The following is a 21,876-nucleotide window of genomic DNA, read 5'->3' as shown; positions in this document are numbered from 1 at the left end:
TTGCTCAGTTATGCTGTATTGTGACCTATCAAAAGTCAATTCCCTGGATCAAATGGATAAAACGAACTAGTCAAACTCAATTCTTATGCTTCTTCATCAGTTACCTGGGGTTAGCAATAGGTATGAGGTTATTCCAGAGCTATTGGTGTCACTACTAGTGCTCTGGCAGAGTTATGGTCTCTCAGATGAGCTTCAATTGGCCTTTCAGATGGAGACCATAGCAATAGAAATTGATGCCTAAGTGGTGGTTAATTTTGTGGAAAATCAAAATACTAACAATAGGCAACATTGTGCTATCTATCATTGATGACAGGTGTTTACTTGTGTTTTGAGGAGGAAAAGTGCAACACGTCTATGTGAAGTAAAAAAATGTGTAGATACCCCTGCAAGAGTTGATGCACCCAATTAGAGGACTTTAATATTCATGTTTCATGATGTCCCGCATGATGTCATTTTTCCATTTGCTTCTGATTTTTCTAATATGTTCTCAGAAGTTTGAATTTTCTGTAACCAGTACTCTTTCTGTTGAGTTTGTTGAAAGGAAATCTTTATTATCCATTATTTGCACATTGGCATTGATTATTGCACACTAAGTGTATAATTGTTGTACACTATCCATTTTATGTGTTGAATGTGGATATACTTAATATATATATATATATGGACAACGTATGAGAAATTATGAATATTATGTGTACGGAGTGTATAAGTGCCTTAAAAGATTTTTCCTTTGCACATAAAAAAGGGGAGAGAATTGTGATTCACAAATAAGAATGAGAAAAATAAATAAATAAAGCATTGACGTGTCTAAACTTTTTGCTAGGAATAGAAGAGTCCAGAGATATAGATAAAATGATAAATAAGATGTTTCAATTCAATCTTTGACGCCTGCATGTAAATAAGATGTTTCAATTCAATCTTTGACGCCTGCATGTTTCAAAATCATGCGGTTTGACTATAAAATGAAATCCAAAGGGGAGAATTTGGTGCATGCATCGACTCCAAATTCAATGTTTACTCCTATAGATCCTATAGATCAATGATCACAAATTCAACCTTTGTTTATAACTTTGCTATGGTTGACGAAAGCACTCTCAACGACATATAGGAGTAATTTTTCATTTCTTTTGCTAAGAATGATACCTTTGCACCCTAGCAAATCAAATAAATATCTTTGTACATTTTTTTTTTTTTTACTAAATCTTTTATTTATTACTAAGACCAAGAGCCATGTACTTCAATTGTTTGACATGTTTTAGCATTTATTTATGGAATGTGTTAATAGGCACCACATTAACAACAATTTTTTTGACTTTTTTGTGACCATTTTTTTTAAATCTTTTTTGCAACTTTATGTTATTTTTTCAGCTTTATAACTACTTTTATGTCATTTTCTTTCATTTATCTCAATTTTTTTATTACGTAAAACTCACATTAGGAAAATCTTAGCAAGCACCGCATAGTGCCCGTTAACATTTCTCTTTATTTATTATTTTTGATTAGTTGATTGTTACAATTGGAAAGAGGGATTTGAATCCTGAACGTCTCAATTAAAAACATTCGAAAGCGTTAGTTGAATTATAAAACTCTAGACAACATCTTTTAATTTTATACCATAGAATCGCGGGTTTCATATTTCAAATCCAATGAGATTTGAAACCAAGCTCAGCTTCTGCAGGAGGTTTAGTAAATAGGAATAATCTTGTGCTAGCTATCCCAGAGTATTTTTCATGCCCCCCCCCCCCCCCCCCCTCTAGTAATATATAGTTATATACCGTACTAATTATATACAGAATGAAGTGAAGCACCAATTTATCTGGTCTTTATTTTTTTTTTTCTTTTTTCTTTTTTAAAGAAAATTTCTGTAGTTGATTTCCATTAATTATTGCTCGTTTGACATAGCAATATTGAAAGTTTGACTTAAAAGCGAAATGAATAGTCATTGACAGACATTGAATTAATTGGCCAGACGTATTTACACAAAGAAAATAATTATAGATCAGAAAACAAAGATTTTGGAAATCATTAGCAAGAAAATTAAGACGCATGCGCATTTAATTGATAATTTAAACATTATAGGAAAACACGTACTTGTACAAGGAAAGCTATGGAGAAAAAAAATGGTAAATATAGATCTTGGAAATTAGCAAGAGTCATTAGCAATTTTTTGAGGAGGAGTCATTAGCAATTGTCTTTATTTTAAATGAATTTATAATGTGTTATATTAAATAATTTGATTTGATTATCGGATATATAGCATTAACATAAAGAGAAAGAGAAACAAACTAATTTGTAATTTTAGTATCTTTAAAAGGAATAGAATAAACCAATTTTTATTCTTGTATATGTTTGAAATTATTTGATGTTTGATTATAATATTATATTTTTCGTGTATTTATTATAAGGAAATACAGTATATAGTATATGGTAAGTTTTTATAATGTCAAAAAATTTGTTTATAATTTATTGATAACAAACATAATCCAAATTATATATAATTTTTAACAATAAAAAAAGTTAAATAATCTAATTTTTATAAGTTCATAAAAAAAAAAAAAAAAAATCATTCTATATAGTTAACTTGATAATATAATTTCAACTAGAATTTAATTAGTAATTATTAACATACATGTGTGAATGAGTAAAAAAAAGCTTGAACATGTAATCTTACTTGATGATAAGCATAATTTTCAAAGTAAAGTTATATAAACAATTTTGAAATTTTTTGATAATCTTGACTCGACTCATTTACAACCCTAGTAAAGAGAGTGAATACAAAAATATGAGTATTGGACCTTGGAAGTAGAGGCCAGTGACGCTTCAAAAGTGGTCCAAATTTCTTTTGATGAAGAGAAGCCAACATCTAGTAGTGGTGTGATTTCATCCAATAGAAATGAGAAGGCTCATGAGAAGTTGGTCTTGCCTGGTCCAAGAAGGGCATACCAGAGTTGGGGTTGAAACATTGTTGACACAAACTGTGGATAGAGGGCATGGGTTTGAACCATCACTGAAACCAAGAAGATCATGACCTTTAAGATAGGGAAGTAATTGGGTTTTTTCCAGTAGAGAGAATTACTGTTGGTATGAATGATGGATAGGGAATGATGAGCATTTGACAAGGAAGAGAAGAAGCGGGTAAGGGAGATGTGGTGGAGTTAAGTAGAAGAAGGTGAAGAAGAAGATTAGTCTGAGGCCATGACACACACACACACACACACAAGCACTAATACCTAATTGAAACAAACGTAATTTTTTTAATTGTTGCAACCCTCTCATATTGTATTGAGTTTTTTTGTTTTATATATATAGATTAATACACATGATAAGGAGTGTAGCAGATAAAGATTACAAGAATTCAAAAATATAAATTGTTAAATACAAAATAGAAGCTGAAAAGAAGTGGAGACGCCACAAAGGAGAATGCATATATACATTCAATGCATGAAATAATTATTCTATCTTATACCAACTTGACTGCATTGATCGAGGAGCTTAGGAGTTTTCATCACTAGTGAATAATTAAATTATATGAATGAATGGTGCAATGAATGAATGAAATGCATCATAGAATATCTTCTCAAAAAAATAAAAATGCATCACAGAATAATTTCAGCATATATTGATTCTTTTATGGATGGGACAACAGCTAAAGCTTAGCAGATATATCTATATTAGTTTCATCCCAAACACAATTTGACTGAACATATTTCAAAAAAAAATTATATGATTATTTTTTGTCAAATTAAATAGAAAAATATTGTCAACTTATTTTGGAGAGAACCTTTTCAACATAGATTAAGAAATTTTGTATTAAATTCTATAATCCTCAACCACATTTATCCCTCTTTTCAGTACTTATTATCTTATATCGCAAGTGCAACACCACCTCTTTTACAGCTCCTGCATATTATTCACATGTACTCACCTTAAACATCCTCAAACTTGATCTGTCCCCGGAACATCATAGCTCCTCATATTCACTTACTGCATAAGACTACCAAAAGAGAATAACAACAATATTGCACAACAGTAACCATCTTGCTCTTTATAATTGGGTTATGCTAAGGACCACTTGCATAGCCATATCAAGAGAAGAATGGGGTCTCGCAACAAGCACATTGCCACTCAGCAGAGAGATACGGTTTACTAAAAAGACGCTTGAAACAGGTATGTTGCAGTCAACATTTGACATTCCTTCCAGCATAAGTAACCATAAATACAACCATATTTTATTATATCCACAGTGAACATGGTAACGACAAATCCACTCCTAACAAATTTATAGCCATGTTTGAAAAACAACTAAAATCCTGCCAATGACGCGGTCCAATCTTAAAAGGGCTTTAAGCATTTAATAATGGACAAGTTAAATAATTTGACCACATCCATCAAAATGCTAAACGAGAGGGGGATACTGCTTGGCCTGCTGCCGCACCCTTCTCCTGTACTCAGTTGGTTCCTGCATAACAGGGCCAGAGAAGTATTGTTAATACCATTAGCAAGACTTGGAAATTTAGACAAAGTCTAGGATTTAAGATGTGAGGGACTGCAAAAACCTGAATAAAGAGCTGGTAGCCATCAGTTTGTGCTGGATCAGCAGGGTTGGGTTGGTCTAGCAAGTCCTGAATGCCAACTAGAATTTGTTTTACAGTAATGGCTGGTCTCCACCCCTGCAAACAGAAACAAAAGGTCAAATAACAACTGCAAGTTTTGATAATCAATCATGTACACTCAGAAGCTCAATCTGCAAATCCTTGGAATGGCAGTGTTGAGTACTTACACTGTCCTCATTGAGGATTGACAAACACACTGTCCCTGAGGGGTAGACATTTGGGTGGAAGAAACCTTGAGGGAACTTGCACTTTGGGGGTTTGCTAGGGTAATCCTCACTGAAGTGGAGCGTAAGTGGAAAGAAGCCACCATCCCAATCAGTCTGCATTGTTAAGAAGATAGATGCATTGCCATTAAATGAGGCACTGAATCAACGCAATTACACCAAAATGTTATATCAGCACTCCTACTTCCAGCAAAATTCATCATCTAGACCCTAAAAGCTAAAAGAAAACATCTTTAATTGGAAACTTATCATTTGGCATAACCTGTAACTTTATAAATATAGGAAAATTTTTAAATGAAATAGCATTAAAAAATAAAGTTCTGATAACAGCCATTACCGGGCAGTATTCAATGGAAACGTCTTCTCCCATACTCACCTCTAGTACCTCTGCAAAAAGCCCTCAAGTAACTTTCAATCATGTAATCAATAATCTCTAATAGTTCCATTACTTTGTTGAGGGCCACCACAATGTCCATATTCCAAGTTCACACATCTCAATCAATATGTTATAGCTTCTGAAACATAGCCAATCCCATTTCTACCCTGACTCACTCAAATTCCCAACCACCCAACCTAGGGTTACTTTGGAAACCCTTCAGATTCTAACAGTGCCAATGTAAATGAATCATAAATCATATCTAAAGAAAAATGGAATAAAAAAATTAGTCTCCTTTATCATCAAACCAACAAATCCTTATTGAATTATTTAGGCCATCTTTGCAATTTCTGCTTTGCAAATCAACTCTTTCCAAAAGCATTGATTTTGCCACATCAGAGGTCATCGCATTATCTAACACTCCCTAAATCCATGACCTTTTATCCTTTTGCAAGCCAAATAACATAAAGCACATCACTCCTTTGTTGTTGTTCTGTGCAGTTATTAGTCTTTGTTCCACAAGATCAATCCACTAACCCCACTCTTTTGTGATCATGTCAAACATGTAAATAAAATTAAGAATTAAAAAGGAAAAGTATAGTGGGTGAATGTTCAAAAGCTAAGTCAACCAGAGAACAAAATTCCAATCTTGTATCATTAACTTTTGATTTATTAAAAAAAAAAAATCAATCAGTAATTATTAATATAACCAGCCAGAACAACAAAGGAATTTTTCAGCCCATTCTATATACCATAATTTGCAATATCTGGGGTACCTGTCAAACTTGCGAAGTTCCCAAATCACACTACTTGTCTTTAAGTTACATGATCTCAATGGATAACATAAGCACACTTCAAAGAGGACCTTCTGGATAGCTTTGTGTTAACAATACATGCTTAATACAATTGTGCATTTTGAAGGTGCAAATAAACAATATTTGAGTTAAACATATCCATGAACAAGTCAGCCATATTAAAACTTGCTTCTCCAAGTAGTTCGAAGTAAGGAACACTACAAAGGACAATGTTGTAATTAAATGTCTGCACGACATGGAATAAGCACCATAGTTTCAATAAAGAAACACAATTTCTGTAAAAGGGTGGGCGCATTAACATTGTCATTGTATCTTTATGCTACACCAAGAACAACATCAATTGTTTAAAAAAAAAAAGAAAAAAAAAAAAAGCATTGATCTCAAAACCAAAGCCCAACACGAAAGGCGATTTTACATTCATAGCTGAAATCCGCCCACTGCTGATGAAATGCACATTTACAGCATAAGACATCACTCCCATATCCACTGATAAAAACGATCTCCAAATCCAATTAAAATAAACCAAGTTACACATAAAATATCATTTAATTGCCAATTGCTAGTAATCAAAAACTCATCATCACATAAAAAAACAGCCGCCTCCATGTCATACAAAAGCGTAAAAGTCACATAATGAACAAAATCCATACAGTAATAGTATAAAATAAAATAAATTTTAAAAAAATTAAAAAGCTCCTAAATCAAAACCCTAATGGCAATTTTTAAATTCGTAAGTTACAATCTTAATTAAATTTTTTTTATAATCGGATCCTCAACAGACTATATCAACATGTATAAACGAGAAAAGTTTCCAATCATAATTTTTATGAACTATATCAACAAAAAAAAAAATAAAAAAATAAAAAAGAACTGACCCCAGGTTTGCCAGGAATGATGCACTGCCAGACCATCAAATTGACGGAGCCATCAGTACAGGTCTCGGGCTTAGCCACAAAACCCTAATTAAACAAAAATATAAAAAATATAAACAAAAAGTAAGGAAGAAAAAAAATTGAAGGATTGAAAATAAATAAAAATAGAGAGAGAGAGTACGGACATGAGGGTGATTCTTACGCCAGGCTTTTCGTTCCTCAGCGAGACGGCCACGCGCGATTCCTCCGGACATTTTTTTGTTTTCTCTCTCTCTAAATCTCTTCAAAGACTGGGTATGGGTTTTCTGATTTTCCAAGAATGGGACTAGCACGGCTTTAATCTAGTTTTGGAACTTTCTGTCTTTACCTTAGCTTTATAATCAATCACACTCACACACACACAGTCCCAATATATTTGTACTCCCCAATCCCCAATTTTTTTCTTTTTTTTCTTTTTCAAGGACCCAATTCTGTTTTTGGTTTTTTTTTTTTTTTTTTTTTTTTTTTTTTTTGTGTTTCAAATGGCAAGTACACTGTACACAGATCTGGGTAAGTACACACGAATTTTCACAATGATTTGATAAGTTGTAATATTCACGCTACATCATTTTCGTTATATATATATATATATATAAAAGTAATTATTTGATAGCCAACTAGAACATAAAGTGTTAGGATTAGTTTAATTGGTAAAATTTTTTATGGTTGTATAAGAAATTTAAGTTGAATCTTGTCTATATAAAAAATCAATTAATGTCTTGATATGATAATAAAAAACTATTATCAAGAACAAATATCATAAGTTGAAATTCTCTTTAAAAAAAAATACAATGTGACATCTCTATAAATATTGTGAAATAAAGTTATATTAATCTCAAGTAATGCTAGAGATATAAACTTTTTATAATTTTTTTTTTACAAAATACTAATGTTGTGAGTAGTTATTGGTAAATAAAAAAGTGATATTAATGGTAGATCTAGATGAAATCAATAAAAAACCAGTTACATTAATAATTTATAAAAATGTTGTAAAATAGTTTATAGCATTAATTGCAATGTATCATTCAAAATGTTATGTCACTAGATTTATTGAATATTTAAAAGTCAAAATGTTTCTATTTTAATCTTTTTTTTTTTACAATTTTTTTATTAAAGTCTATTCCACCCAGGTAAGTGACATTATAAAAAATAATTTTAAAAAAATAGTTTTTCTTCCATAAACAATTGTATCTTAAAAAAAAAATTAGTTGTATACATATTTTTAATCAAAATAATTATTTCGAACAAAGAATATAAAATACAGATTTTTTTTCCTTCTATTTGGCCAATTTTTAGTGCCTTTCATTTCTCTTTCCTTAATTTTTTAAAGAAAATTATATTTTAAAACTTATAGTTTAGAAGTATTAAAATCATATAGTTCTAAAACCAAAAAATTAAATTATAATCCATTTAAATGAAATGCATTGTCTTGGAATTTCAATCAACTTAATTCATACTATTATTATACCCCGTTGCTTTCTTTTTTACTTGTTTGCCAATAATAATTTACCTAAATTTCTATACATAACCTTTCTATTCATAGCATCTTTCAATCAATTATAAATAAATACTGTCATTATATTGTGTTGTTTTCTTTTTTCTTTTTCTTTTTTTAAAACTTATTTGCCAATAATAATTTACATGAATTTCTACACATAACCTTTGTATTCATATTGTCATATTTATCTTTGCTTTAGCAAGTAGATAAGAATGTTTTACTATCCCCACACATGTTAGATTTTTTTCTTTTTTCTTTTATTTCAATAATTCAATTATTACAATAAGTAGGGAAAGCGGGATTTAAACATGGTTCTCTTTATAGAGAAAACCAAATAATATCACAAAATTATATGGACCAATTAATGTCACAAACTTAGGAATTTACAAGAACCAAGTAATTTCGAACTACAAGACTCTTAGCATAATATTTTTATTTCTTACACATAATAAACTTCAAAAATTACATACATCTACAATGGTGAAATTGCAATAGCAGGAGATCCTCAAAAGTCTTCCAGTTCAATCAGTTTTTAGATCGTTTATTGTTTATCACTATTAAAAACATATATTTTAGGGAGTTCTACGTATTCAAACTCCCGAGTGAAGATTACCACTCAAAATATGCTATTACTAATGAATTTTTGCACCATCCATTCTAAGATTCAATCAACTTCAAACACTATATTAAGCCTAGTTGAATTTTTCCTCGCCATGTATTGATTACCCAAAAAAGAAAAACGCCACCATCATACACAGGCCTTTCCTTTTCAGAACATCAGTGAAGTTGCTAATTGGTAACAAAGCATTCAGCCCCATAATGGAAAAGTATTGGTCCCAGTATGACCCGTCTTCAAAATGCTTCCAGAGCAGTGACGCTTAAATCATCTTTTCCTTATCTTGAATAAAGCAGCTAGAGAGGTTCAGAAGAATAAAATATTTAATCTCTACAATTTTTTCATCCCAAAAATGTCCACAGTACAGTGAACAAACACTCTTTTTTTTTTTCTTCCCTTTGATAGGTAGATAATGGAGACAGGTGGAGTTTGAACCATAAACATGTGATAAGACACCCCAAAGGATGCTATTAAAACTATGGCTTATATTAAAAGTACTCAAAAGTTGCATGAACAAAATTTGTCATTCTAAAAATAATTGCACAGGAATTACTACATAAATTATCAACAATGACAGGCCGTAGCCTACATTACAAAAATTGTCTTAAAATATGAAGGGCATCTAAAAGAAACCTGATGAGGTCCGGCAAGAGCGGACAGAGTAGAGATTTGACATGCACCACTCAGTTTAACTAGTTTTAACTCTTGAGCACCAATGCTGTAACTCTTTTCAATGATTCAGCTGCCTTCTGCAGATCAGATTCTGAATGGGCCGCAGAAACAAACAATCTGATACCAACGGGCAAACGGCACTTATCAAGTGTTGATCTTTTGGAAGCCACCACAAATACGGAGTCTTCCTTCAACACCTGCAATCATACAACAATTAGGAAATAAAAATTGCAAAAGGTATGAATAGAAAATGGATAAAGCTATTTTACTTACATGGTCAGCAATGTCCTCAAGAAGGCTTAAGTCATTTTTCATTGATCCTGTTGACTTCTCTAATTTGAGAAAAACAATGGGTGATTCAGGATTACTTGCTATCGAGAGGCCAGGTATATCTGACAGTCCTGCAGTCACCAAATATATTTTGAACTAAACAGTATGAAGGCAGCTTTAAGCAAGCATATCTATATTAATTAATTTTTGGTTGACTTCATAAGTTTTAACAAGAAGGTAGGAACATAAAAAAAATTGGCTTTTGATAGATTAAACAATTATGTTTTCAATGGCTGGATGCAGCACCATGTATTCAAGGCATCAATCTAAAGTAAGCAGACTTGTTTTAAAAGGTATAATTCAGAGGTAAATACGTAAAAAGATTACACATGGCCATGCAGCCTAAAGCAACCAACTTTAAACAACGGATAATAATGCCCTATCAATAGTTGTTTCTTGTACCTATGCCTATAATGATTAAAAAAAAGGGATAAATGGTACTGTTATAAAGCATTACTGAACATAAAATTCTTCAGCTCCCAATGTATGGTATTTTTATTCTTTCCAAATATATCCAACATCAGTTAGCAGTGAGGTAGAATTTAGAACCAACCTTTCCATAAGAGAGCAGTGTTTGCCTTCAGCTTCTTTATCAGACCAGGATTTTCCTCCAGGACATCAATAGCGGTTATTGCAGCACTCGCAAGATAGGGGGGCAAGGAAGCAGAAAAAACGTATCCGGAACTGCTCAATCGCTGCCAAAAATTAGCGCGCACACAGACATTAGCACTTAAAACACTGGACAAGAAATCTATTACTATAAAATAAGCATTACCATCTAGAATAGAATAGTATAAAACTTTCGAATTGTGTTTCCATCCAATCAGCAAAATTGTTCATTTTACTTGGTCATTCTTATAATTTACTATTTACATACTTGGTGATCAATAACTCTAGCACTTCCAGTGCAGAATCCTCCTTCTGTGGCTAATGCATGTCCCATTGCAGCAGTTACAATATCTATCTTGTCAATCTGCATACCGTATCACCATCAATCACAAACAGAAACTGGGAAATTTATTTTAGAAGAAAAAAGGGTTTGGATAAGTTTTCATAACATACTGGAACCCCACAGTACTCAGTGAGACCTCTTCCAGAACTGCCAAGCACTCCAAATGAGTTGCTCTCATCCAATAAAACACGAAACCGATGTTTCTCCTTCAATCTAATGATCTCATCTAAGGGAGCAATTTGGCCAGAATTCTGCAAATTTTAGAAACAGATATCCAGTGTTTTATAAAAAAGGTGGCAGTGGCAAATATGGCAAAATTAGTAGAACGAATCAGTGTGGATACCATTAACAAAGCAAAGCCATCATGGTGTACCAATAAAATTATCATAGTCAATTCTTTTTTTTATTATTATAAATTTGATAGTTACAATAGGGGGGGGGGGGGGGGGGGGGGGGGGGCGCAATTTGAACCTTAGATGTCTACGTTGAAAACACTAAAACATGCTAGTTGAGCTAAAAGGCTCTTGGCCCAAATGTACAACCCTCTACCCTGAGAAATAAATTAAACAAATCTAATGGGAAGATAAGAAATTGGCTTCAGAAACAGAAAAGAATAAAACAGCTTAATAGTCTATTACAACTCTCCCAATTCTCTGTGGAACTGGAGAAAAATGGCTAACACGCATATTAGAGAGATTGCAACACTTAAGAATATACTAATGTATTTGCAATTGCCCATCTTTCTTCTACTGACTACTGCCAGAATGTATAGCAGTAATTCATGGAGAAACTTAACAACTACTGCAACATGCAACATAAAGACAATAGTTCAGGGTGCCTCCTATGTTTGTTCACTATGTCTAAGCACATGAGCCAAGTTAATGTATGAGATGTACACAAACGAAGCAAAGATGAATTTTTTAAATATATAAAGCACAAAAATTTACCTGGTATACAGCTTCCACAACAATGTAGCGCCGCAATTTCTTAGCCCGTTGATTCTCTGCAGTGAATTTCTCCAGAGTATTTCTTAGAGATTCCACATCATTGTGTTTGAAATACACAATTGTGCTTCTAGAAAGGTAAAGGCCATTTTGTATTCCCCAGTGGACTCCCTCATCCCTGAACAGGAATGACAAGAAGCACATTAAAGTACAGATACAAATTTACAGCAGAAAACCTATTTTAACAGCCAAAACTCCTAATTTATGCTGAAATCTAGAAGGCACCAGGATATATGTTAAAATTGGCTAAGGTCGGCTAGCAAGCTAATAAGGCTGGTTGCATCAACGTTCTTACATCAACAAAAGAAGGCCAAGCAACGATCACATTTGTAGTTACCTTTTTTTGAAATTCTATCTCACTACGGTCATTTTTAATCATGATTTTTTTTCTTTGGGGGGGGGGGGGGGGGGAATCCATTTAATTCAGAAGTAAAAATTTACACCCACCTTCATAAAATATCTCTTCAACAGATTTGTGTTTCAATATAATTATATAAACTATATTTCTATTTCCAAAGTAGAAAAATAGTTTTTCCTCCAACAATTGTGTTTGGTTTGCTTATAAGGAAAAAGGAAAATTTATTTCTTTAAAAACACCATTTGATGCAGCAGAAGCAAAAATTAAGCAATAATTGGACACATTCACTCTCCTCATTATGTTATTTACACCCACATTAGTGCTAACACTCTTGTCACCCAATTACTACCTCCAGTCATTGCTACTGTCTACAACATTCATCCCATCACAAGCAACTTGCCCCCTCTGAATCCGACCCAGCATCATTGATATTTTTCTCACCCCCACAAAGAAGAGCACCTTATGATTGCCCACATAGCCACCAACATGTCTTCAAAAGTGTCTCTTAACAAATTCGCAAACATGATTTTCCTCTTAGAATCGATTATTTCCTTTGATTATAAATACATACACAGAAAGAAATCCTAAAGGAACCTAACTTTTATACTACAATCAAGATTACGTATACTCACACCACAACGATGTCTCCTTTTTTGCAGAATGCTGGAATTGCACTGAACATGGTGGAGAGTCCATAAGAATAGAGAATTGAATCAGGAGTTCCCAAAAACTTTGCTATTCTTGCTTCACAATCAAGGTGTACATCTAGTAAGAGGGGAAAATATATAAGTAATCATCAAAAATAAAAATATTTTTACATGTGAAAACTGTTTTTTTGGAGGGGGGGGGGGGGGGGGGGTGCTCTTGATGGTAGTTTCAAGATTAACTCTTACCGATTGTTCCATAGAACCCACGAGGACCACAAGACCCAACACCATATTTCTCCAATGCAGACGTACATGACTCCTAAGAAAAAATATTGTTATAAATGCTCTATCCCAACAAAGAATCATAAAAGAAAAAACAAAATATATAATAGGAACCACATTTCCTTACAAGTAACTTCTCATGTCCTATCAATCCAAGATAATTTGCTGAAGCAAAATTGACAACTTCTTTGCCATTGATTATTGTATGCACCCCTGCAGCACTGCCAGAAGGAGAAGACACAACTCATGAGCGACAATACCTCTTTTTTGTGGTTGATAAGTGCTCATGAGTAACAATACTTTAGACTTTTTAAAAACACTTTTTAGTTCTTATTCAGAACCCTAATGTTTAACTTATGAATAATTGAAAGTCTGTAAACACAATTATTTGTCCATATAATAAAATACACAACAACGAAAGAGAATAGCAATAAAATGTGGTGCTAGGGAAGAAACTTTCTATAGAGGAGAAAAAATATGCATGAAACTCATAACTAGAAAAATATTTCCTCTTAAAGTTCAAGTGAAAAAAAAAAAAAAAAAAAAAAAAAAGATCAAAACATATAGGTAAAGGAATTATTCTGACAAAAATCAAGGAATCCTCTACATAGAGATCACAACTATACTCACCTTTCCAACACGGGAGGTTCACTCTGCATCTCTTCTGTAATAGGAGGAATGAGAGATTCTGGGACCCATTCATCACATAGCTCATCTATTTCCTATCAACATCAGGAACAGCTTCAGTGCCAGCCCTCAGTGAAACAGAATTAAGTAAAATCACAAAAGCACACAATAGACATACAGAACCCGGTGACAATTTCAATCCTATGCATTCAACTCTAACGATGATTTCATATGTCACCATAATTCAAAATTCAGCCAGGATTTCAAGCAGTGTCAAGAGTTAAGGTGTAGGTTTAATGATAATGACTTTCCAACATTGACTGAATTGATATTTTTCCTTTTCTTTTTATGAAAAAAAAAATTCCTTATATTGACTTTAGCAACAAAGATCCAGGGGGTGAAAGAAAGAGATAAAAGTCCTGCACCAAAATAAACTAGCTTTAAGCAGCAGTACAGCCTTCATCTATGCCAACTATGATAGAGCAGAAACATTGCTAAACCACATAACATTAAGAGCACTACACATAGGCCCAATCCACTGCAGAAGCCATAATACCACCCTCCCTTCTCCCTTTCCCAAACCCCCCCCCCCCCCCCCCCCCCCCCAAAAAAAAAAAACCCCCCAAAGCAATTAAAAAGAAGAAGAAAAATAACACCCATATACACCCACCAATAGAATCCAAAAGAGATTGCAAGACATTGGCAGAAAATTAAAAATTATTTTGGCAAACCAATCATCGTTAGGGAGAAGTTCTCTACATTTGATACCAAAAATGTTCTGAAACACTCTGTTCCACAGAACATGATCAGCAGAATTTTTGTAACAAAAAATTTCTTTCAATTTGTAAAGCATACTGATGTGGGAGACGCAAGAAGATTTTTATTTAGTATTATTTATGTTTGCAAGTCAATTGTATTTTTATGTACTAGGTCCTAGTAGTTTATTAGGATAATAGTATTTTAATTTGGAAGCAATGTTATTTTTGTAAATAAGCAATAAGGGCTTCCTAAGCCAATTAAAACTAGGGTTTAGCAATCCTTTATAACCAACCTATTGTACTCCTTGAGAAGATAGTTGATATTTTGATGAATTAAAAAAATGGTCATTTGGTCTCTCTTTGGTTTGGTGCTTACTCCAGGTCTGCCCTAAGTGCTGATTCTTAGTGCTTGGTGTTGACTCTAAGCTAGGTCTAGGTGTTGACTCCTAGGTCATATCCACTTATTTTCCTATTATTTTAATTATGTTCTGGTTGTCCCGCGCCACATATGCTAGTCATATCACAGCCATCAACACTCAATACATCTCACTTAAGTATGTTAAAGAAACAAAAAGTTCAAGTATACATCAGAATTGTCACACAAACCTTCTTTGTTAAAGGCCTCTTAGGGGGCTTGTAACTTTTTTGGGAAAGTAGGAAAAGGATGACCACCAGAAGAAGAACTTCCACAAATAAATGCCCTTCAACCAGAAGATCAAGGGAAAAAAAAAAGAATCAGTTAACCAAACAATTATCAGACAGATGAGAACAAAGACATTTTGTTTTTAAGATTTAAGAAATTACCGCCAATATGCACTCCAAAAACAACAGCTCGAGCAGAAGGAGCATCTAAAGCCATGGTAACCCAATCTAAAGTAGTATTAACTATTTTCAGAACAGCTGATGCCATTTTACTTGATATCTCAAATTGAGGGTTCATAGAGGCTTCATTCATCATTCACATAGACAAGGATACTAATGTAAGTACAATGTCTTGACACTCGTCACCGCAGCAAGTGGCTTAGAGACCAGAATCTGCATGTAGTTACGATTATTGTCCCATTGTTATGGCAGTAAAAAGTATTACACAATCAAAAGCAAAATATTATTAACAGAAAAAGATGAATAGTATTAAAATCAAAGATGCATACGATGCTACAGGGATATACCATATATGACTGCATATATTGCAACATTTTAGAAGTAACAATCATTTAAAGGTAGATATCTTATATCATCAAAAGTGGTCATGAAGAACCAGCAAACCTTAACAAGGGAGCCATCCAGTTCAAACAAATTTCAAATGATTCTATTCCTCATCCAAAATTCAAATTCCATTTCTTTATCATAAGACAATATTGATTAAAGTTAGAAAACGCAAACAAGTTCCAGTTTCCTAATTTCTGCTCTACTAGACCACTCAGTTTTCTGCTGGAATGAAAATATAAAGTATTTATTTCCCTTATTTAACAAATAACCTAATCACATCCACAATTATATAGTTTCAAGACAAACAATCAACAAGAAACTTGGCAAAATTTTAGACTCCAATTAAACATGCTTCCACAAATCAAAGCAGTATTGTTATAATCCTACAGTTCCTGCTTCTAATGGTTCAACTTTCAAGCAAAGTCAAATGTTCCTTGAATCAGATTAAAAATAAGCAGGTCAAACTACAGTAACTGAGAACAACATGCCAATACTGTAAATCAAATAGAGGATCTCGGAGGGGAAAAAAAAGACAATTTAAAATGACCTGAAACCCAAATGCCATACTACTTATAAGTATGACTTTTCATATTTTCATTTCATGTTTAATTCTTCTATGATACACATATGAATAACTGCTTGCATAATATGTAGTCTACTTTCCACCACACAAAAATAAGTCAGTCCTACTTACAACAATATCCAAAATGATAAGAAATTAAAGCAAGAGCAATTAAAACTCTCCAAAATGATAACCCCCTACCCCATAAATTTCACTTCCGGATACCTTGAATGTAAGAACCAACTCTCATTCTCAATGTAGGATTCCATAACAATCCCCATGCATCTTGATACAAACTTCAGCCTACTTATAATAACTCAGTAACCAAACCTAATGATGACATGAGATAAACCAATATTGAGGTCTCTCAAAACCGCCCACTAATCACCCTTAATCAGCCAAGCCATCAAAATAATGTTTTAGAGGGATAAGAGCCTCCAACTGCTCCTATGGAACATCTTCACAATCCTTAATTCCCTAAGCACAAGGGATAAGCCAAAACAATAAATCTAGAGATATAAGTTATATAACATCTTTCACAACTTTTTTCACAATAGCTGTGCATAATAAAAATGGTGTCAGTGGTGGACCAAGATGAAAGTGATGTTGTTCCTATCACAACATGCCAAATATTGTATCCCTAGCATCATCATCATCATCATCATCATCATAAAAAACAACAACAAAGCCATAGTCCCGAATTTTTAGGGATTGGCCACAGATTCTCAACAAACTAGTTAGTGTTTAACCACATGTATTCTTTTCCTCCAATTTATTCTATCCAAAGTCATACTCTTTGCCACTTCCTTAATTGACAATTGTATCAATATCATGATTGACATGAACCTCACATCTTGAAACATCATTCTCTAGAAATTCTAGTTCTCCTATGGAAAAACATCATGAAATAGTAATACACATAAAACACTTACCAAAAAAGTAATACACATGAAACAGAAATCTGTACATATAAAAAAAAATAATAAAAAATTTGTTATTCCCAAATCAAGCTGAGATTCTCAATTTAACATCCTCTTTTTTTCAATTTGCTTCGAAGTAAGTTTCTATATTAAGTTTTTGAATTACCAAAGATCTAAAAGACAGAAACAACAATATAGTCGAAAGTTTGGGGATACGAACCAAATCCAATCAATTTTAACGTAAATCAATCTGATGGCACATGGAAATGAGTGAAGAGAGATTGAGATTGTGGAGAGAGAGAGAGAGAACCTGGTAATAGAGTATTTTGGACACGGCACTGACTATTCAGAGCAGCTGATTCTTCTTATCCTTCTACTTGTATTTTTTCCTTCATTGGTTTTCTCAGACTCAGAAAAGAAAAAAAAAATTATAAAAAACGAGGGATAGGGTCAACCAATTCCCATTGACTCCTACGGAGGTAAATTTAATGGGCAAAACTCAAGTACAGTTCCTTAGCTACACTACCGTAGGTTCCTATTTAAAATTTTGACACTTGTCCAATTTAACAGCTCAAGCAAACGGCGTTAAAAAAGAAAAGAAAAGAGAAAGTATGGTCCAATGGAGCTCCCACCGAGTTTTCCTTCCATTTTCGCCACCACAGACAACCCTCCTACTATCCAAGTCGCAACCAGCGTTCTCCTCACCGGCTCTATCTCTGTTTTCCTCTTCCGCTCTGTCCGCCGCCGCGCTAAGCGAGCCAAAGAACTGGTATTCTTCTTGGATCTATGAGGCTTTCTTTGTTTCTGATCTATGATTCTGATCTGTGATTCTTTCTCTCTTTCTCGGTGTGTGTATGTATGTATATCTGTTTCCTTCTTCTTTTCTGATCTATGATTCTGATCTATGATTCCTCTTTTCTGATCTGTGATTCTTTCTCTCTCTTTCGGTGTGTGTGTATGTATGTGTATCTGTTTCCTTCTTCTTTTCTGATCTATGAGTCTTTCTTCGTTTCTGATCTATGTTTCTGATCTATGATCTTCTTCTCTGATCTGTGATTCGTTCTCTCTCTCTCGGTGTGAGTGTGTATGTATGTGTATTTGTTTCCTTCTTCTTTTCAGATCTATCTTTCTTCGTTTCTGATCTATGATTTTGATTTATGATTCTTCTTTTCTGGAGATTTTAAGCCAGTGGGTCGCAGTTGCAGTACAGGAAAAAGAAGGATGAAGGAAAAAAAAAAAAAAAAATTTTAACGCCGTTTGTTTGGGGTGTTAAATTGGACAGATGTTAAAATTTTAAGTAGAAAATTATTGTATTTAAAGCACTATACCTAAGTTTTGCCCATATTTAATTATGCTCGTTTTACTGTGTGATTAAAGAAAGAGATTAAATTTTATAACCTCCAATACTAGGACGCCACGTCATATTTTTACACATTAATGAATAAGGCTGAAACCACACACAATCCTTTCAGGAAAATTAAAGGAAAAAAAAAAAAAAATCCATCGTCTGAATTTCAATTCCTCACCGGAGTCTCCGTTTCCACCTCCCTCATTCACTTATTTGATAAAAAGTAATAATAATTATTGAGAAATACTAGTGCCATAAAAAGTTTCTTAATTTTGGTCACAATTTGTCACATTCTCGTCAAAATTGTCTTGAACGTCCTGAAATGGGTGTTTGAAAATGGTTGAAGAGTTGAGAGTGATGGTGAAGAAAAATTGTGGCCGTAGCATTTTTCATAATTATTAATAAGTGGTCTGAAGGCTCTGAACAATTCGTGGACCATGTCATGTGATTTCTTCGCCATACAGTTATGTTTTGTTTTGTTTTTTCGTTTGACTATTGGTGGATCATAAGCTTAGTTGGATAAAAGACCTGGAATAAGTGAATAACACCTAAACTATATGGACTCAAGCCCAACGAAATTTGCTGTTGGTCTAGTACTGCTACTTGGGGCCAGCATTAGAGAAAACACATATCTGTTTGGGCCTGGCTCACTACAGAGTTTTAACTCTAAGTTTTTGTTTGGTAAAATAGGATCACATACAAAATTAAGATCTTAGAGACCGAAAGATAATGATTTCCTTCATGATTTACATGCATTATACATTTTAGTTAGCTTACCTGATAAAATTTACCATCACTGTTATCTATTGCAACGAAAATGTAAAGACAATTTTCATATTTCAAGTGACAGTATCTTGAACTATATTCATCAATTTATTATTATTATCTTTTTATAATTTTTATTAGATAATTTTATAATCACGTCAATGGTGGTGTGATTTGAACATTAGACGATTCTATTAGAAATATTAAGAGGGGCATGTTGAGCTACAAAGCCTAATGATATAATAACTTCTGACGTAACAACATATTGCCATTTGACTCACCAATGCACCATATAACAATTTTGTCATTGAAACTCAAATTTCATGACTTAAAAACACCAAAATGGTGTTCCCGGTTTTCATCACTCAATTTGGAGTGATGAAAACATAACTAAAAAATTATACCAAACATCAATTTATGTTGTGGGTCCTACATGTTTTGAGTTTTGAGTGATGAAAACTAAGTTATATAACTTAGTTTTTACCGATTCAAACACCCTCTTAGTCATTAGATGTTGGGTCCAATCCCATAAGAAACCAAGAAAAGAGTTTGCACTTTGCATAGAGGAACTCATAAGTCGTAACTCGTAACCAAGTATCCCAAACCCACCCATAAATATTCCTTTACTAATAAGACCACATTTGAGGCATGATCATGATGAACATTTGCAGTGATGCACATGTTCTGTCTCCGCTCTCCTAAGCTTTTAAGCTTAGAGCTCGGAATAAGGTATTGTAGCAGAGCTTTAGAGGGGCATTGCGGTTGTTATCCAAGACAGGATATGATGGAAGACAAAACTAAAAAGAAGCACAATTAGATTGCCTAGTGGACAGGAGGACCGCATTGATAATCATACCATCAGAATCATATCTCCTCTATGGCACTATAATTTTATGTTTTAATGTTCTTAAAATGAGTGCACTGACTAAGAAAACTGCCGCTATTGGACCATAAGATAGTCCAAGTTAGTTATAATTATAGTATCAATAATTATGGTAAATAAAGAAGGATTTGCTTGAGAGAATGATAGAACAAAAGGGGACAGAAAGATGAGAGCTTGGATAAAGAGGACGATTGAGAATAATTTCGTGATGTAAAGGAGGTGGGAGCATGTGATGCAAAGCTCCACATGGGTAAAAAGTGCTGGGGAAAAAGGTTGTGTGAGAGGGAGTGTTGGAGAGAATACACTATGAAAGAAAAGCACTACCATCCACACAAGTAGTAGCATCTCTGAACCTGAGGAATACTTACACAACATTACTTTAGAAATAATCTTTTTGCCAAATTTCATGGTTGCCCTCATGGTCTAATGAGAGTTTGTGTTGGATTACAGTGATTATAAGCAAGTATTGGATGGCCGAAAGCTGATTACACTGTTTCACCGTACATTAAAATAAGACTAAAACTAAAAAAGGCACATATATAAAATGGGAAAAGTTGCCTTATTGATGAACATTGGCAGATTGAGTAATTGACTCGGCAACATAGAAGAAAAACCATTTTACTTTTAGTACGATTCTGTACAATAATGGCTGAAACTAGTTCAAGTTCCGTGCCACGGAGGACACAGGTTGGACATATGTAGAAGGAGCATTTTCTATTCGTTGGTTGGACATATTTACGGAACATAAGGCCATTTCCATCTTAGCATTTTAGTTAAACGACAAAATTTACACACAATCAAGATCTCAAAGAGCTGTCTTTGTAGTTTGCATTCAAAATTTTAATCATTATTTATTGAAACAACATATTAACATTGTTTTAGACCCTTTATTAAGGTTTTCTAAGGCAAGTTCAAAAGAAACAAATTCAAATTAACTACTCAATTATTTACAGGGGGCAATCTTACCTAGTTCCTTAGGTGATTTTTCAATTAAATTCATCCATGTAGTTAGATCGACTGATTCCATGTAAAAGTATTACATTTAAGGATAACTCAATTCAATCATATGGATGACAAATGTAGTCCATTGATTTGCCATATAATTGAATTTGATTAGAAAACTAAATGCACAATGTCCAAATCTAAAGAACTGTAGCTATATTTTGTCTATTGCAAAACTGCATTGTCATAAGAAACTTAATATGGAAAATTTTAAAGTGGGGCCTATCAGTGGTTGCTTGGCCTGCATCCAAGCTAACGGTCGGAACATTGAAATCCAATGAAGAGGAAGTTAGGTTGGGGAAAAGGGAACTTGGGGTTGGGATCATTTTTATTAGGTTTTCTTCACATCTCCCAGCTCTTCCTTCTGACTGAAGGAGTAGTAGAATTGCAGAAAGAATTGGCATGTGGACTTGTGGAGCAGTTTGCTTAACTTGTAGTCTACCACTTCAAGAAAAAGATGACTCAATAAAGGAGTGTTTGTTTTTATGAAAATAAATAAAATTA

The 21,876-nt window shown here is 33.4% G+C and overlaps 2 protein-coding genes across 3 annotated transcripts; both read right to left on the bottom strand.

Moving 5' to 3' along the window:
• Positions 1-4,207: 4,207 nt before the first annotated feature.
• On the bottom strand, positions 4,208-7,404 carry LOC126710271 (SUMO-conjugating enzyme SCE1-like). The gene is made up of 5 exons (XM_050410659.1): positions 7,086-7,404; positions 6,904-6,987; positions 4,781-4,933; positions 4,557-4,670; positions 4,208-4,459 (listed from the first exon to the last, which is right to left on the bottom strand). The coding sequence occupies exons 1-5, from the start codon at positions 7,152-7,154 to the stop codon at positions 4,397-4,399; spliced, it is 483 nt and encodes a 160-aa protein (XP_050266616.1). The 5' UTR covers positions 7,155-7,404; the 3' UTR covers positions 4,208-4,396.
• Positions 7,405-9,496: 2,092 nt separating this feature from the next.
• Positions 9,497-18,537, bottom strand: LOC126710258 (long chain base biosynthesis protein 1). Of its 2 annotated transcripts, none has more exons than XM_050410648.1 (13): positions 17,595-18,537; positions 15,488-15,718; positions 15,290-15,384; positions 13,929-14,020; positions 13,426-13,519; positions 13,263-13,335; positions 13,002-13,134; positions 11,955-12,129; positions 11,118-11,258; positions 10,933-11,028; positions 10,609-10,750; positions 9,999-10,126; positions 9,497-9,922 (listed from the first exon to the last, which is right to left on the bottom strand). In XM_050410648.1, the coding sequence occupies exons 2-13, from the start codon at positions 15,639-15,641 to the stop codon at positions 9,752-9,754; spliced, it is 1,494 nt and encodes a 497-aa protein (XP_050266605.1). In that variant the 5' UTR covers positions 15,642-15,718; positions 17,595-18,537; the 3' UTR covers positions 9,497-9,751. The 2 variants fall into 2 exon arrangements, with proteins under 2 accessions (XP_050266605.1, XP_050266599.1); XM_050410642.1 differs by having other exon boundaries at positions 17,685-18,536.
• Between the last annotated feature and the right edge of the window lie 3,339 nt (positions 18,538-21,876).

This window comes from Quercus robur, chromosome 2, assembly GCF_932294415.1.
Source record: "Quercus robur chromosome 2, dhQueRobu3.1, whole genome shotgun sequence".
NCBI lineage: Eukaryota > Viridiplantae > Streptophyta > Magnoliopsida > Fagales > Fagaceae > Quercus > Quercus robur.
The sequence above is the reverse complement of the archived record's forward strand: the minus strand, read 5'-3'. Positions and strand labels throughout refer to the sequence as shown.

Bases quoted from the DNA above. Each gene is read 5' to 3' on its own strand.
- LOC126710258 (XM_050410648.1), bottom strand. From the start codon at position 15,641: ATGATGAATGAAGCCTCTATGAACCCTCAATTTGAGATATCAAGTAAA. The intron at 13,520-13,928 runs GTGAGTATAGTT...TCCTTCTGGCAG, and splicing joins GAACCTCCCGTGTTGGAAAG to TGCTGCAGGGGTGCATACAA. The intron at 11,259-11,954 runs GTAAATTTTTGT...TAAAATTTGCAG, and splicing joins TTGTGGAAGCTGTATACCAG to AATTCTGGCCAAATTGCTCC.
- LOC126710271 (XM_050410659.1), bottom strand. From the start codon at position 7,154: ATGTCCGGAGGAATCGCGCGTGGCCGTCTCGCTGAGGAACGAAAAGCC. The intron at 4,934-6,903 runs GTCAGTTCTTTT...TTAACAATGCAG, and splicing joins TCATTCCTGGCAAACCTGGG to ACTGATTGGGATGGTGGCTT. The intron at 4,460-4,556 runs GTTTTTGCAGTC...CCTGTTATGCAG, and splicing joins GCTACCAGCTCTTTATTCAG to GAACCAACTGAGTACAGGAG.